The 17,085-nt window shown below is 38.2% G+C and overlaps 2 protein-coding genes across 3 annotated transcripts in view; one reads left to right on the top strand and one right to left on the bottom strand.

Moving 5' to 3' along the window:
• LOC121386323 overlaps positions 1-3,402 on the top strand; it is a 27,996-nt gene extending 24,594 nt beyond the window's left edge. The window contains exon 5 of the mRNA XM_041517191.1: positions 3,009-3,402. Within this exon, the coding sequence (XP_041373125.1) occupies positions 3,009-3,245 (237 nt within the window). The 3' untranslated portion in view covers positions 3,246-3,402. The remainder of the gene's footprint in view (positions 1-3,008) is intronic.
• Positions 3,403-12,362: 8,960 nt separating this feature from the next.
• LOC121386429 overlaps positions 12,363-17,085 on the bottom strand; it is a 36,899-nt gene continuing 32,176 nt past the window's right edge. For both annotated transcript variants that reach the window (XM_041517321.1, XM_041517320.1), the window contains 3 exons: positions 16,772-16,792; positions 15,257-15,311; positions 12,363-13,066 (listed from right to left, as the gene is read on the bottom strand). In XM_041517321.1, the coding sequence (XP_041373255.1) occupies positions 13,048-13,066; positions 15,257-15,311; positions 16,772-16,792 (95 nt within the window). In that variant the 3' untranslated portion in view covers positions 12,363-13,047. The remainder of the gene's footprint in view (positions 13,067-15,256; positions 15,312-16,771; positions 16,793-17,085) is intronic.

Below are 17,085 nucleotides of genomic sequence, written 5' to 3'. Positions count from 1 at the left end.
AGACTGAGCCAGTGAACCAGTCGACTCCGCAGTTGGATACAGCGATCTGCAAGACTCCACGGCGTGCGTCTCCCGTTCCAACCCCTTCGAGGCGGTCGGCGTCGAGTCCCCTACCCCTGGAGCGCTCCGCCAAGACTCCTATGGATGGTGCTGCTGCGAAGCGGAAGGCCTTCACCCCACCAAGTAATGACCAGCCAGCCAAGGCCCGGTCTTCCGAGACCGCCCGGGGCAGGGACGCCGCCTGGAGCCTAGCCATCTCCAAGATCAAGGGCCAGTACGCTCGATACTTGGTCGGGGATACCTCGGACACCAGCTCACTTCTTTAAGAAGTTTCCTGACGGAGTTGAGTGTGACATCCACGCCATGGAACTACGAGACGGGAAGTTTGGACTTGTGGTGACGTCGCGCCGGGATGATCTCTACAGACAGGGAATACTCTTCGAAGACATGGACAACTATACCGTCCACAGAGTACTGAAGATAATCACAGGCACCCATTACGTCGAGCTAGCTAAGACCTTGCTAGCCCACCGTTGGAGGCAGATGTTGCCACAGTTCAACGCCAAGCACTTCATCTCGTCCCCGTAGTCACCAACCGTTCCAAGGGCTTAGTTGGACTTAGTTGGCCGGCATTCAAAATTTTATTTTATATATTTTTTTATATTTTTTTATATATACTCTTCTAAAGAAGAAACGCAAAACCACATTGTCGTAACATTTGGAGAATTGATTTAATTATTGAATGGTGAGTCCGATAATTACCAAATGTTGCAGGATTGTTCACAATTCACTCTAGTCCATTGTGAGTAAGTGATAGGACACACCACCAAGGTCAATGTCATCTGGAGTCAATACCGGGTGTGGCCTCCGCGTGTGTTGACAACTGCCTGGCACCGCCTGCCCATTGAAGCAACCAGAGTACGGATGACGTCCCGGGGGATGGTGGCCCACTCGGCCTGCAAGGCTGCTGCCAGCTCGGGCAGGGTCTGGGGCTGTGGTTGTCGCTGTCGGAGGCGTCGGTCCAACTCGTCCCATAGATTCTCAATTGGGTTCAAATCCGGTGATATCGATGGCCAAGGAAGGACATTAATGTTGTTGTTCTGTAGGAAAGCCGTTGTGAGACGTGCTGTGTGAGGCCTGGCGTTGTCATGTTGGAACACTGCGTTGGCGTTGGCCATAACTGGAACGATGTGTGGCCGGAGGATCTGGTCAATGTAGCCCTGTGCATTCAGGTTGCCCTGCACGTGGACCAGGTCAGTTCTGCCAGTGTGTGAGATGGCTGCCCACACCATGACACTACCCCCGCCGAATCTGTCCACTTCCTACACGCAGTTTGCCGCATAACGTTCACCACGACGCCTATACACGCGACATCTTCCATCATGACGTCGGAGCAGAAATCGGGACTCGTCACTGAACCACACCTCCATCGCAGTTGAGGCCATTGTCGATGAATCTGGCACCACTGCAGTCGGAGTCGACGGTGTTGTGGTGTTAAGATGACACCTCGAACTGGACGTCTGGCACGAATTCCTACCTCACGTAGGCGGTTCCGTACGGTCTGGTCGGATATCCTGCGCAAACCTGGTATTGCTGCGGCTGTGGAGGTGGCAGTAGTCAATCGTTCCCGAAGGTGGCGTACCCGGATGTAGCGGTTCTGCCCGGGGGTAGTGACCCGTGGTCGACCGGATCTAGGGAGGTCACGTGTTGATCCATGTTGCTGGTAACGGTCCCACAGTCTGGAGATGGTGCTTGGGGACACATGGAATGCCCTGGCAACGGCCGTTCTGGATTCGCCTGCGTCTAGTCGGCCGATGGCATTGTTTCTCTGCGGTTCACTGAGACGTGGCATGTCCTGGATTGTCAACTGTCGGCCAGATACAGAGGCCAGGCAAGCGAACACCTTGCACTTTTATACTGTCGGTGTTCATGTTGCACGTGCAGACAACGCACGTGCAGTGGTGACATGGTTTGCACGTGGCTGCGTTTTTGCGAATATTCACATTTTGAAACTTTATTTTACAGTACCTGCGTTTTATCGAATGTAACCGTGGGAATGTGTTTGGGACATGCAATGACCTTATATTCACAAAGCATGAACCGGTAGGAAACATAAAATCGGAGTTATAACCCATTTGTACCCTTTTGCGTTTCTTTTTTTGAAGAGTATATATATTTTTTTTTTTTGTAAACAGTCCGACGCAATTTATTTTGGCAGCCCGTCTAAATTGCTCAAATCACCTTAAAACCCTTTTGGTCGAGCACTCTAATTTTGTTCTTTGGACTTACATTTTTGTCCAGATATGAGTAGTATGAATGAGCTCATTTTGGCTTTAGGTCTTTTACCCAACTACTAAATTCGTATTCCAAATTCCGCCCACCTTAAATTTTCTAAATTCTGCCCATTTTCAACTCTATCCTCCCCCAATCCCGAGTCAGGCCACCGATCTTATCGGAGGTCGAACTCCGGATGGGCGTGTTCGAAACCCTAATGGTATATGGACACGTTAAATTGTTATCTATCTATCTAGTCTCACAATTCGACAGCATAGTAGATTCACTAATCGAGATCACGTGTGTCTGAAGATGACAGGAACTGGGGTACCTACATGTTAATATGATTTTCAACTGGAGGTAGGGATGGGAGTGGGTGTGAGGGTGATGGCCTCCATGTTACCACCCGCCCTTGAAATTGTATCCTATGACTCTCACACATCGGATGAGTATTCTAATAACGGAGCCGGTTTATCCTAATAGCACATGCAGCATGCGCTACGGTCCCCGCGCTTCATGCGGTCCCGCGGTGATGTGTACATTTATTTTCCCCAGGGGGTTGTAAAATATATATCCTGGGAAGGAGGCCCCGGCTTTGATTATTAAACTACCTGTCACTCAAATTGCTGAAATACTAAATACAACTGAAAAAAAAAAAAAAAAAAAAAATATATATATTATATACTGCATGCGTATGTTTGTTTTATTTATTTTTAATTTTTTTCTCCAATTAGGGGTTCCTAGCGGAAGAAGGAGTTCCAAGCTGGGATGGCACAACGACTCGCAAGACATGGGAACAACTGACAGGTGTCCAGAACCACCTGGGGAAATGTGGCAGCTACAACTACGTGTCGTGGGGTAATGACGAGTCCTGCTTAATCCACCCACTACGACGGCGGCACGAGCCACCTGTCGTCGTCCCGTTACTGACGCCCATCACGGTGATGCCTCTCCCTCTTCGTCTCCACTGATCTAGCTTGTACCAGGGCTCGTGCTTATAAAAACGTTAGAGTCCAGGGCCCAGTTTCACAAAACATCGTAAGCCTAGTTCTGCACGTAAACGTAAATCTACGACTAAACCATAATTCTTATTACTGTTATAGTTCAACAAATATAGTTTTAAGTACACATATTTCGTTTTCTTTTGTCATTAAAATGCTCCATCTTCTGTAATGGTGTAATTTTCCGTGTGAAATAGATGCCAAACGCATGTAAACGTATCCCCGGTGTAAACGGAATACAGGTCCGCCGGAACCGAGGTCCGCCTGGACTCTATCTCCAAGGAATGCAAGTCCTAGGTCTAGCATGACTAGGTATGGAAGTCCTAAGACTTACGTTCCTTGGGAAAGCAGGTCCGCCTACTAGGAATTCAAGACCTAGCCGGACCTGCATTCCTAGAAAACCGAAATACAGGTCCTATAGCTTACATGTATGCAAATAAAAATGCAGTTACACAATTTAAAACAGTTCAATTTATTAATTGTTTTATTCAGTTTTACGTGTCTTGGCTGCGGGCACATCCGTCCACACTTTCAAATTGGCACCGTTTATGGCACTTTTAAAATAATTCCATCTGTTGTCGACAGCAAGTATGATTCGCTTTTTGTTACCCCTCTGATGACATATGGCCCAATCCAAGGTTTCTCCCCCTTACCACCTTTGCGGTCCTGGCGTCTTAAGGTGTTTTTTTTAAACTTTATTCCTACTGGTAAATTCTGAAAAATACAATTTAATTTTTATACATTAATAATAGGAAGTTACATTTAAAGTCATTTCATGATACCTTTATTCATACTAAATATATATATAATAATAATAATAATTGTAAAAATATGGTTTCATTGAAACAGGTGTTTTTAAAACAATATTTAACATTGTTTTCTAAAAAATTAATATAGTTAGCATATACTTTTTAAGACATACTTGCAAAATTGCATAAATAATGTAACATGTACGCATAATGAATAGCTACCAATTTTAAATATTTTTGTTTTTATATACTTGTTTCACCTCCTGATTCGTATGTCGTTGGTCATATTTCCTTTTTTGTCTTGTTTGGGCTCCCTTGATGTTGTTTACAGCTCTTATGCCTGTGACTTTCATCATTGTCTCCACTCTCTTTCCAATTTCTGCTTGAAGTGTTTCATCGAAAACTGTGGCCTCCATCTCATCGTCTGAATTTCCAACATCATCGGGCATCATTGGTTCCCTATAATAATTGTGTACTTAATATTTATATGTGATATTTCTAACAGTGCTAAATTATATTTATATTATTTTAAAGTAGCGTTTAGCATTACACTTTACTCAGTTATATTATGTTCTATTATTTTATCAGTTTGGTGTGATAGTATTCATTAATCAAAAACATTGTGGAAACTATATGGCAGCAGACCTTTTATGCACGCCTTTCAAAGCACTCACCTCCCGTACATAAGGTAAAAGGGAGAAAACTTTGTGCTTGCATGTTTGGATGTGTTGTAGGCAAATGCAACTTGATGCAATAATGTGTCCCATTCTGCATCACCGTCGAGCTTCAAAAGCATGTTCTCCAGTGTTTGGTTAAATCTCTCTGAAATAGAACACATTGAGTTATCACTTTAACTACAATCTAAACGGATAACACGCATCTCATACAACAAAACGTTCTTTCACAACGTATCTTTATCAATTCACAAATTATGTTGGTTTACATTGTGTTTTTACATATGATACAGAAATTTAAATATACATGTATATTAAACCATAACTACACTAATATATAATGATGTTATTTATCTGACAAAGGTTTTTGGCCAAGATGTTGGGAAGCGGTGTTTTTATATATGACATTCGAGTTATTATTCTAACGATTATCACAATCGATATTTAATACTACAGTAAACGTGTAACAATAATAATAAAACGTTATAATAGGATGGCCCAAACTGATGTAGAAACAAGTTTACTTAGCATGTACAGAGTGTATGTATCCTACCTGTCAGTCCATTACACTGCGGGTGGTAGGCGGTGGTGCGGCGGTGTACAACTTTTAGAGCATCTGTAATAGCATCGACGACGTCATTGTTGAACTCACGACCCTGATCGTTGATAATTTTTTTGGGAAAACCAAAGCTGAATTAAAGTATTATATTTAAATTCAGTAGTGAAAACATTACATTTATTAATATTTATTTAGTTTGTAAAAAAAAAAACCCATTCACTACATTATTTGCATACATTTTTATTATTAATAAGAGATGCACATTTGTATGCATTAAAGGAATTAATAATACGCACCATTGTTTTAAAATAATGCTCATGAATTTTCATTTCATTTTTCAAATAATAGGAATGATTTTTTGCATTTAACGACGCACTCAACATATTTTAATTACGGTTATTTGGCGTCACACATATGGTTAAGGACTACAGATATTCTGAAAGAGGAAATCCTCTGTCGCCACGATATGGGCTACTATTTCCGATTAGCAGCTAGGGATATTTTATAGGCACCATCCCACATACAGGATAGTACATACCACATCCTGTTACACCAGTTGTGGAGCACTGGCTGGAATGAATAATTTAATAAAGTTACCATAAAAATAGCTCCAGTAAAAACTCGGCAACACCAGATGCTTGCTTCGTCGGTAAAGCTTTTGCCTGAGCCCACTTTGTGTAATAGCACGTCACCGTGCAAATATATGTGTTCCCATTGTCAGTTTCCCTCAGAGGGCCAACCAAATCTATGCCGATCTATAAAATATAATTTCAATAATCTTTATATATATATTTTTTAAATGTACGTAATGTTTTGTAATTGACTTGGAAAGAATGTTAACCTTTTGTAAATATCTGGTATCATCGATAGCTTAACAAAAAGTAACATTTGTTTTATTTAACGACGCCTCTAAAGCACATTGATTTTCATGTTATCATCGGCTATTGGACGTCAAACATATGAATCTTTTATATGCACTTCCACGGACAGAACAGTACATACCACTTCCATTGTTATACTAATCATGTGGCACTGCTGGTTGCAACGGAAAAAGGCCTAATTATAGACATCCACTGAGGAGGATACATCCTGCGATCTCAGCACCTCAAGCGAACGCTCTATCCTCTGAGATAATCATGCATCCCCCACCCCACCCCTTCACCCCCCTCACACAATGGTTTGACAATTACTAATGTGAATATTTAAAACATAATGGTAATGTGTAAAGTGTATGAGAACGAGTGAATCAGTATCTTCAAAACATTTATTATAAATAACTTACTGTTCGTCAAGCTTCGGGCTTTGTCACAGGAATGGGGTGTATGAGTGGGGCAACTTTACTGGGTTTCCTGTTGACCCGCTGACATCTTTCACAGGCCTGGAGAAATTGCTTAACGTCAGTAACAAGGTTTGGCCACCAATATCTTTTTTGAATCTTGTCTAGAGTTTTATCTCTGCCAAAATGACCACCTAAAAGGAACAACATTGAGATTTATTAAGTTTTATAATATTTATTAGGATATATATTTTTTTAATTTATGCAATATAATTTAATTGGTAAAATTAATACGCATTCAAAATAATATTTTTATATAATTATGCAGACGTATACAATAATGGTATTTTAACATTACATTTAAAATAATGTATACATTATATAAATTTATTAATTTTAATAAGTAGCTGCCTGCCTATACGTACTCAATGGGCTGGCGTGCATAGAATTCAAAGGTTCTTGAATGTCCGTGTCATTCATTAGCACTTTTCGCCAGTTGTCAGTAACACCCGAAGAGTCCGTTCCATCTAGAAGATCGTCATTTTTTTTTTGGTTTTTATTTTAAAATAAAGTATGCCTTTATCAATCTGAAACAAAAAAACAATGACAACAATTGCAAAACGGATGTCCAGCCTTAGAAAGAAAGTGTAGCGGGCTTTGAGTATTATGAATGAAAGACTGGCGGACTAGGAGTACTAGGAATGAAAGTCCGGCGGACTAGGAGTACTAGGAATGAAAGTCCGGCGGACTAGGATTACTAGGAATGAAAGTCCGGCGAACTAGGAGTACTAGGAATGAAAGTCCGGCGGACTAGGAGTACTAGGAATGAAAGTCTGGCGGACTTGGAATACGAGGAATAGAGGTCTGATGGACAAACGTGAGAAATAAAAGTTACACACGCTATGACATATAGTATAAATATGAAACTATACTTCATAATATTATGTTATAGTGCTTACTTTGAAGTTTGTTTTGGCTGTCCTTCTAATGGCCCGTTTCTTCGAGTTTGTCGTTCCCCTTTCGTAAAATCCATCTTGCAAATATGAAAACATTTCTTGTATCGTTGGTTTGAATTGTTTTTGAGTTGTGTTTTCTGTCATATTGAAAGCACAAACATGTTTGTATGGAGGTGTTGGTTTATATACGTTTGGAAAAAGCAAGATGCACGCACTGGTTTCAACTTCCAATAAAAGTGTAATATGATAACAGACATTTTATCACGTGTGTATTGTGTAAAACATGTCAATAGATTAATATATTAAAATTTTTTTACGTTGCATTGAGATTCGAACCCATACCTATCGCATTCAGAACACTCCACTTATCCATTACACTACGAGAGAGAGAGAGCTGGCAGAAATCGGTTTTTTAATTCATGACTTTCTCATAACTCGTGCAGAAGCGTTCCCTATAACATACTGATTTCTATTAATAACCACGCGGACCAGTACTGGCGGACAAGCGTGAAAGGATTTTAAGTCCGGTAGGAATACAAGTCCTAGGTGTATTATATAGAAACTTAAAAATTCCGGAATGCAAGTCCGGGTAGGACTAATGTTCCTTAGGTATGGAGGACCTCGGTTCCTAGGACTTGCGTTCCTTTTACACCGGTATAACTGCTAGTAGCAGACGTAAACTTACGATGTTTAGTGAAATGGGCCCCAGACTCAATCTCTAATGACGTCACAGGTATACAATGTGTCTAGACTCTAAAAGTTTTATAAGCACCGGGCCTGTATTATATTTTGGAAGTTACATTACATATAAAAGACTTGGTATGAGTTCAAAACCTACAATAAAACGTCATTAAACAATTATTTTGTATACATATTTTTGTTATATTACCCATATAATTTAAACTATCTTGGTACGTACCAAAGTGATACGTCCCACTTGTCGTAACGTTACAAGTGGGACGTGTCACTTACAGGTCATCGATTTGTGCATTACAACCTTACAGGAACGTCAACCAAACGAGTTGCGTGATATAAATTAAGATCGATTATTGATAAAGGGACCTTCCTGAGTTTGCTGCAATTATTAAGATGTTATCGACTAACAGAAACGTTATGACGACTGTAATTACATACCAAATATATTGTTCTGCATAAAATATGAGTGGTTGTATATTAAACGTTTTTCTGATCGTTCTAGTATTTTAACTAGATTAAATTTCATTTTATTTCCTAAAATATATTTTTTTCGTACGTACGGAATTATTTGGAGACAAAATCCATTTTGGGCTTCATACAAATATTAAGACGACCAGAAACACATTGAAAATACAGACACTGATATTCTAAACAAGAAATATATTTAATATGTAAGTTTAATCGTAGAAATGTTTTATTAGTCGGAAACATCTAACAATGCAGCAAACTCGGAAATGTCCCTTTAATAAATAAGAAATTAAACTCACGTACGTCCGCCCGTCCATCTTTGAAAACAAAATATTTTGTTTATCGACTAGAGTATACGGATTTATTAATCATCGGCTGTTGGATGTCGAACATTTGGTAATTTTGACATATAGTCTTAGAGAGGAAACCCGCTAGATAATTCCATTAGTAGCAAGGGATCTTTTATATACACCACCCCACAGGACAGGATAGCACATAGCACGGACTTTGATAAACCCGTCTTGGTACACTGGCTAGAGCAAGACATAGCCCAAATAGGCCCACCAACAGGGATCGACCCTAAGCCGACCGCGCATCAAGCGAGTACTTTATCGGTAAAACCGTGAGACTTGAGAAGTCTGGGGTAAACATTATTGTTAGTAAGAAGTTGGTCAATCTAATTACACTTAGCTCCACTATTACACGTGGATCTAACAGCTGCCCGTTGGAGATCATGTCCAGTTGACCTTTCATTCGAGCAATCAAAACCTTACTTGCAAAATCATGCCAGTGATTTGAAAAGAATTTGAAAACATTCAGGATTATGACGATGATATACGAAATGATTCGGGTCAATTACGAAGTATGCCGGAAACTAATTGCAATATAAAATTTTATATAAAATTCGTTTCAAGACGAAAAAAGACAACCCGTGATGGTATAGCCATAAAATCTGTTTATACTAATATACAATACAGAGTTTATTGCTGCATTTTTCCCCTGTTTTTTCAATGTTGAAATAGACCAACAAGTTCGCCTATTACATAAATAGTCTCGCCCGATATTTTTTTAAATTTGTATGCTCCCGAATAACGCTATAAAAGGCGAAGTGTAATTGGTCGATATTAATATTGTTATTTAAAGATGAAATGTCACCTGGACATGGGAGTCCATGCAATGCCGTTAGATCTACTGGCAGACCCAGTAGAGCTAATTTTAATCAGATTGTGTTTTATGATACCCCCAATACATGTAATTGAGGTGATATTGTATCGGACATATGGCTAACGACACATACCATTATTTATCATGAGAGAATCTACATTTATTATGTCAACCTATGATATACACGACTGCTATAGTAACATTCTTGGAGTTCCCGAATCCACCAAGTGGAGTAAATTCTAGGATTCATATCCACTGGTCGTGACCGACACAGAATACTGCCAGATCTTGATAGCACCAGAAAAACATAATTTCAAATCTTCTAATTGTGTCTTACTTTTGTGAATCACTGACCATTATTTTAATTAGAAGTTCATATAACTTCAACAGTGCAGAATATATTTCGAATAACACATTTGTTTCGTAACATTTACATTTTGTCAGCGTACGGCGAATTGGTGTACCAGTTATTTTAACAATCTCGATTGACGTTCAGATTGTTTAAACATTATCTACTTGGTGGTGTGTTTGTTAAATCTTAAAGTGGCGGGACGTAGCTCAGTGATAAAGCGCTCGCTTGATGTGCGGTCGGCTTGAGGTCGATCCCTGTCAGCGGGCTATTTCTCGTTCCAACCACTTCTGGTATATTAAAGGCCGTGGTATGTGTTGCCCTGTATGCGGTTTGGTGCATATAAAAGATCCCTTGCTACTAATGGCAAAATGTATGGGTTTTTCGCTCTAAGACTACATGCCAAAATTACAAAATGTTTGACATCCAGAAGCCGATGATAAATAAATCAATGTGCTCACACTTGTTTCTATTAAGTCTTAAATGTAGGGCTATAATTGCTCATACAGAAGACGTAACAAGCAATACTTGATTGCGTTATACGCTTATATGCTAAAACAAGTCCAGCACCACAGTTCTGTCGTGGTATCCTGGAAGATGAGTCACAATGAAACAATATCCTGGAAGATGAGTCACAATAAAACAATATCCGCATAGCCGGTTTAAGGATCCGCGGGGCCTGTAACACAAATAACACCAGGTCCGCCTACCCAAGATATACATTTTTCAACCCCCTCGGGGAGAGGGGGGGGGGGATGACCTGGGGAAAATAAATGTACACATCACCGCGGGGCACGTAGCACGTGCTACATGTTCTACTAAGATAAATCGGCTCTGAATATCCGATGTTAGTCCCAGTCAGTAATCTTACCCCAAAATAAAATAAATAGCAATTTTTAGCTTCATGGTTTAAAATAAGACTTAGTTCATGTACAAAAACAACAATGCCGAACAATCAAATATTTTATTTATTTAAACACAAAATCTACATATGTATCAACCCCATGTTCATTAATGATTTGAGAGGGACATTGCATTATCTCACTGTAACAGAGATATTCCAATCATCGATTATAATCGATAATTGATCGGTTTGACTCTATCAATGTGATGATAGATTATAAAAATTAACAATCGATTGTGTGGAAAATATTAACTGCAATTGTTTCTCCAGTTAAAAAGATGAAATTGATTTAAATATGTTGGGGTTTGTTTTCATGTGTCTATAAAGAAGCAATAGTATATTAAATAGTTATTAACAGTAAAATTAGCAATGTCTATGGTCTATTATGATGAACACGACGGTAGGTGTAGTGTTCTTATAATTCAATGGGTTTTTTTTTATTTCTTATAATTGTAACCGATTGTGTAATCGAAAGTAGATCGATTGGTGGAAATCGATTATAACCGATGATCGATGATGAAATTCCAACCGATTCCTATCACTACTGTACATAGAACAATTAATTAACGAACAGTAAATATTTTCAGTTTTTCCTTCTTTTTTCTTTCATTTTTTTTTATATGGTACAAAATACAGTTATTTTTAGTTTTACAAAGCTTGCATTTTTTTGCCCCTTGTCATCATTTGTAAAACTGTACTCAGACAACATTTATAAATAATTTGTGGTCAAAACGTATTCTGAAGATAGCATAAACTGACCAAAGTAAATTTCCTATTAAGTAATTATGTTGAATAAATGTCAATTTCCATTATATAGTGTATACCACCTAATCAAATGCCATAGACGACAATAGTAACATATGTGGGTAATACTCCTACCTGCAGCGTATCAATCGAAATAAACGCCACGGATCTAAATACTACCACCCCTCACCTTTAAAGTGAATCACAAAAAAATTGGGGGTCAAGCTGCTCATTTCTGAGAAAATGGGTAGCGTCTATGACTACCCTTACTCCGCACAAAATTCGATTACTTTTTTTTTTACAGATACCCCATACATGTTTCAAGCACAAGGCTACTTGACAGTTGTACTAGATGGAATAAAATTGCATACACATTTTGCCCAGATGAAACTAATTTTTTTACAACACACTCCCCAACCACAGGACTTGTGGTGTTATCTATTTACTTTATTTTATTATTGTTTACTTGTACACTTAACAATATCAGATAGTCAGATCGTTAAAAAAAAGTGGAATGACCTTTCATTACAACTTCCTGACGATGGATATGACAAATAGTGAGTTCGACAAATCACCGGACAGGGCTGTCATTACATCATACATATAAAACAGTTTGGTGACAAAACAAAATTCTCAAAACAAGTAACAAGTAATGCTTTCAGTTAAACCTATACATACTGGCATACAAACATCAGGCTTTCCATGCAGTAATTCAATAGGCGTGACCAAATTCTAAAAATAACTTTAAAAATTAGTGAATAAATTATAGAACCCCCCCCCCCCCCCCCCCCAAAGATAAAGAAAACCTCGACATGCAATATTAACAAGTTATCCCACCTTTGACATTTGACATATAAATGCACCGTGTTGCCATTTGAACCAAAACACAGCAAGTTATCCAAAAGAGAATACACCGAAGCCTGATATTGTTTATCCACCCCACCCTACTCCATATCTCTCTCTCTCTCTCTCTCTCTCTCTCTCTCTCTCTCTCTCTCTCTCTCTCTCTCTCTCTCTCTCTCTCTCTCTCTCTCTCTCTCTCTCTCTCTCTCTCACTTTCTCTCTCTCAGGCGAATTACTAGAATACCATGGTGACAGTGTTTAACTAATTGATTGTCAATCTATTAAAATATCATGTTTTCACTATAGACATGTTTTGGTCAGTTTGTATAATATAGTGATATGAAGACTGTCTCCAAAGCTGAATTAGTTGATGGACCTGGAAGCAGTGGTCTACAGGTTTGGGGCCAGTCTGTAAATAGAGAGAATAAAAAACCTTCATATACAAAAAAATTAAAAAATTATATACTACTACTACTAATAATAATACGTTAAACATCAAGCTAACATTTTAATTTTATTAAGTTACAAATACATCTTAAGACCCCATGCTTATAACATATTCACTGTCTAAACGCAAGAATCCAAAATTACAAAACCATAATCCACGATCAAGACCGTATCTCCGCATAATGCAGACTCGAATGACAATTTGACAAAAAAAGAATGTTTGATTGCAAGAATCTCTAACTAGTGCCTCGTCTATAGGAAGACAGGAACTCCCGACGAGATGCTTTCCTGGGCAATGCATCTTCCTTGCACGCCCAGACTAGCTTACTAAATAACATTTTGGTTACAAGACATATAGCGGTGATGACATGCACTCATGAATCACCGTCAAACCAGTGGAAATGTCAGGTGTTGGCGAACGTTAGGCATATACTGCCCCACCGGAGGCACCAGTCATGAGTACTGCCACCGCAGCAGCTGTCAAGCCCGTCACTTGAATGTGTAAGCGTTTCACCAAACATATGAAAAGTATGAAACAGTTCAAAATATGGAATAACATGCAGCTTTCACACATTTATTTTTGATTAATTACTGAAAAAAAACTATTTTTAAATGACAAAATTATCCGAACATCTATTTTCTTGCATTATTTTCTAATCCAGATGAATACAATATGTATATTGGATGTATTCCTACAATTTGTATTCCAGCATTTTATTTAGCTAGTAACATTAGGTAATGCAGTTTTAACAATAAAATAAATTATCAACTTAACCCAAGGCAGATAATCAAATCTGAAACAAAAATGGTTCTGAATTTAGTATAAACTCAAAATGCTCTTCATGAGAGCTAAGTGATTAGTAAGAAAAAAATTTGATCTGCAGATCTAAATATATGTTTAACAAGCTTATTGTTGTGTATAAATAAGAACAGAAGCAAAATAGTGACAACAAATTTAATTATGTTTTTGGCAAAGTTTTTCTTCAAATTTACTTTAAATTTTGCATAAAACTACAAATTTGTCTAAAATATACCTTAGCACCCTATAAATATCTCAAAATTACAATAAAAATCAAGTTCTTTACAAATTTGAGTTTTCAGAATTTCATACATGAAAAATTAACTAAGTTAATGGAAACTAAAGACATTAACCCACTATTGGCACATGCTATTTTTGATATAAAAATAAATTGCTATTAAAATCTTAGTTCAGGTTGCCTATATATAATACCATATTTAAGAGCAGCTGTATATGGCAAGTCAAATACCATGTAAAAAGAAATTATTGAAATCTTTACAGTATGAATTATAGGCCAAAACCAACTTTTCCTCAGTGCTAACTTTGATTCAAACTCCATTCAGAGCCATGTACAGAGATTATTGTCAAGGTCAAGGTCATTGTGAACTTGCATGGTCGAGTGATGGCCAATTAATCAACCAGTATAATTTAATTAAATAAAATGACAAAATCATATTTTTTATTATGCACTGAATATGTGCTATAGGGTGTATACTACCAAATCAAATCCCATAGACGACAATAGTAACATATGTGGCTAAAACTCCTTCCTGCAGCGTATTAATCGATATAAACGCCATGGATATAAATACTACCACACCTCACACTTAAAGTGAATCAGAAAAATTTGGGGTTAAGCTGCTTGTTTCTGAGATAGCGTCTATGACTACCGTAGTTCCGCACAAAATTCGAGTACTTTTTTTTTACAGGTACCCCATACGTGTTTCAAGCACAAGGCTACTTGACACATTGGTACTAGATGAAATAAAATTGCATATTTTGTTTACCCAGATGAAACTATTATTTTTTACAACCAACACACTAACATTTATAACCAATGACTTGTGGTGTTCACTTCTCTATCAAAAGTCGGGTGCACCTCGAACTTTGACCCAGCCAGAAGTTATTTGGTTTAGTACTACCTTTAATACCGGTTCGTATTCAAACATAGGATTATGAAGCTGTATTTCAAAGTGGCATGTTAAACAGCACTGATTGTCATACCCCCCCCCCCCAAAAAAAAAAAAACACAACAAAAAAACCCAACAACACAAAAACAACAACAAAAAAAAACAAAAACAAAACCCAACAAAAACAAACCCCAAACAAAACAACAACAAAAACAATTCTTACATGGCAATGGTCCAGAAGATAACCATAGAAGTTGATGCTACATGGGCACAGGCACCTGCAACACACGACTGTATAAGTATATATATATATATATGTATGTATGTCTGTGTGTGTGTGTGTATGTGTGTGTGTATGTGTGTGTACTTACACATATGTATTGTATTACTATTGTATTACATGACATTGTATTGTATTGCGTTGCATTGCATTGTATTAAAAAGAAACATATTTTGATTGCTGTTCCATGAAACAATGGAATAACTTGTCCTGCAATACACCAATATTCGGTTCTCCCAAATTATACAACTGCAACGTTTGGTGAACCTCAACTTACTTGCATTATGTTTTGCACACACACGTTGGCTACAGATTTTGAAACAAAATGATCTAAATGGCAAAGTATATTGAATTTTGTGCTGGTTAAGCCCCGAGTTCACAAGTTTCGACTTACTCGAATAGATAAGTGAAGTATCGAAATAAGTAAAAATGACGGGCCCGGTAACCTATATACATAGAAAAAACAAGAAGGAAATGTTTTATTTAACGACGCACTCAATATATTTTATTTACGGTTATATGGCATCAGACATATGGTTAAGGACCACGCAGATATTGAGAGAGGAAACCCGCTGTCACCACTTCGTGGGCTACTCTTTTCGATTAGCAGCAAGGGATCTTTTATATGCACCATCCCACAGACAGGGTAGTACAATCCACGGTATTTAATATCCCACACTGACTGTGCATCAAGCGAACGTATTACCACTGGGCTACGCCCCACCCCGATACATTGTACGGAGAACGAAGTACCATTATCGACATTCTTACTATGCAATACCGTTTCAGACTTATTTCGCTTGTGAGGATAGTTAATATGAAGAAAACAAAACAAGACACAGTACCTATCACCCTTTGATTCGGCAGGAGATATACAAAGCAAACAAAAGAACAGCAAACAAAATAATACCCCAAACAAGACCAACAAAACAACAACAAAAACCCCACCCCCAACCCCCACCCCACACACAAACCCCCCCCCACAAAAAAACATCAAACAAACAAACTAAAATGTACAAGAAACGTTAGCATGTTTCATGTACTTTTATTTAATTGCATCATGTTGGATTAAAACAAACCGAATTTGGCTAATGATTTCCAAAACAAAATTCTCTAAATAACTAAGTATACATGGTGCTGAATATGAAGAAAGGAAAACAAGACAGTACTTTTGACCCTTTGATTTGGCAGAAGATGAACCCCCCCCCCCCCCCCCACCCCCAAACCATCCCAAACTTCACAGCAACAACACGATATTGTACATGGAAAATTGGCATGTTTCATGTACCACTACTTAATTACAGTCTGCTGGCTTAAAACAAACCGAATTTGGCTAACGATTACCCAAACAAAATTCTCTAAATAACAAAGTAGATTAAACACTGAATACGTATCAGGTTACGTCGTTGGCTAAGGTTAGTTATTGTGAACAGAACAAAACGTACACAGACTACTTACCACTTTTCGCTCTGGCTAACACTAGAATAAGCAAAACGAACTTGTTAATGAAACAGCTTATACCTGGTTACTGGAGAATCCAGTTTAATAGTGTTTAACCAATCTATATCTGTATGTATGTATGAATGAATGTTGGAATGTATTTGTGTGTGTGTGCGTGCGTGCGTGTGTGTCTGTGTGTGTGTATGTCTGTCTGTGTGTGTGTGTCTGTGTGTGTATGTCTGTCTGTGTGTGTGTGTATGTGTGTGTGTATGTGTGTGTGTATGTGTGTGCGTGCTGAACAGCATTGAAAACGTACAACCAACAAATGTTTG

This window comes from Gigantopelta aegis, chromosome 12 (genome assembly GCF_016097555.1).
Source record: "Gigantopelta aegis isolate Gae_Host chromosome 12, Gae_host_genome, whole genome shotgun sequence".
NCBI classification, from domain to species: Eukaryota; Metazoa; Mollusca; class Gastropoda; order Neomphalida; family Peltospiridae; genus Gigantopelta; species Gigantopelta aegis.
Note: the sequence above shows the minus strand (reverse complement) of the source record. Positions and strands in the feature narration are given on the sequence as shown.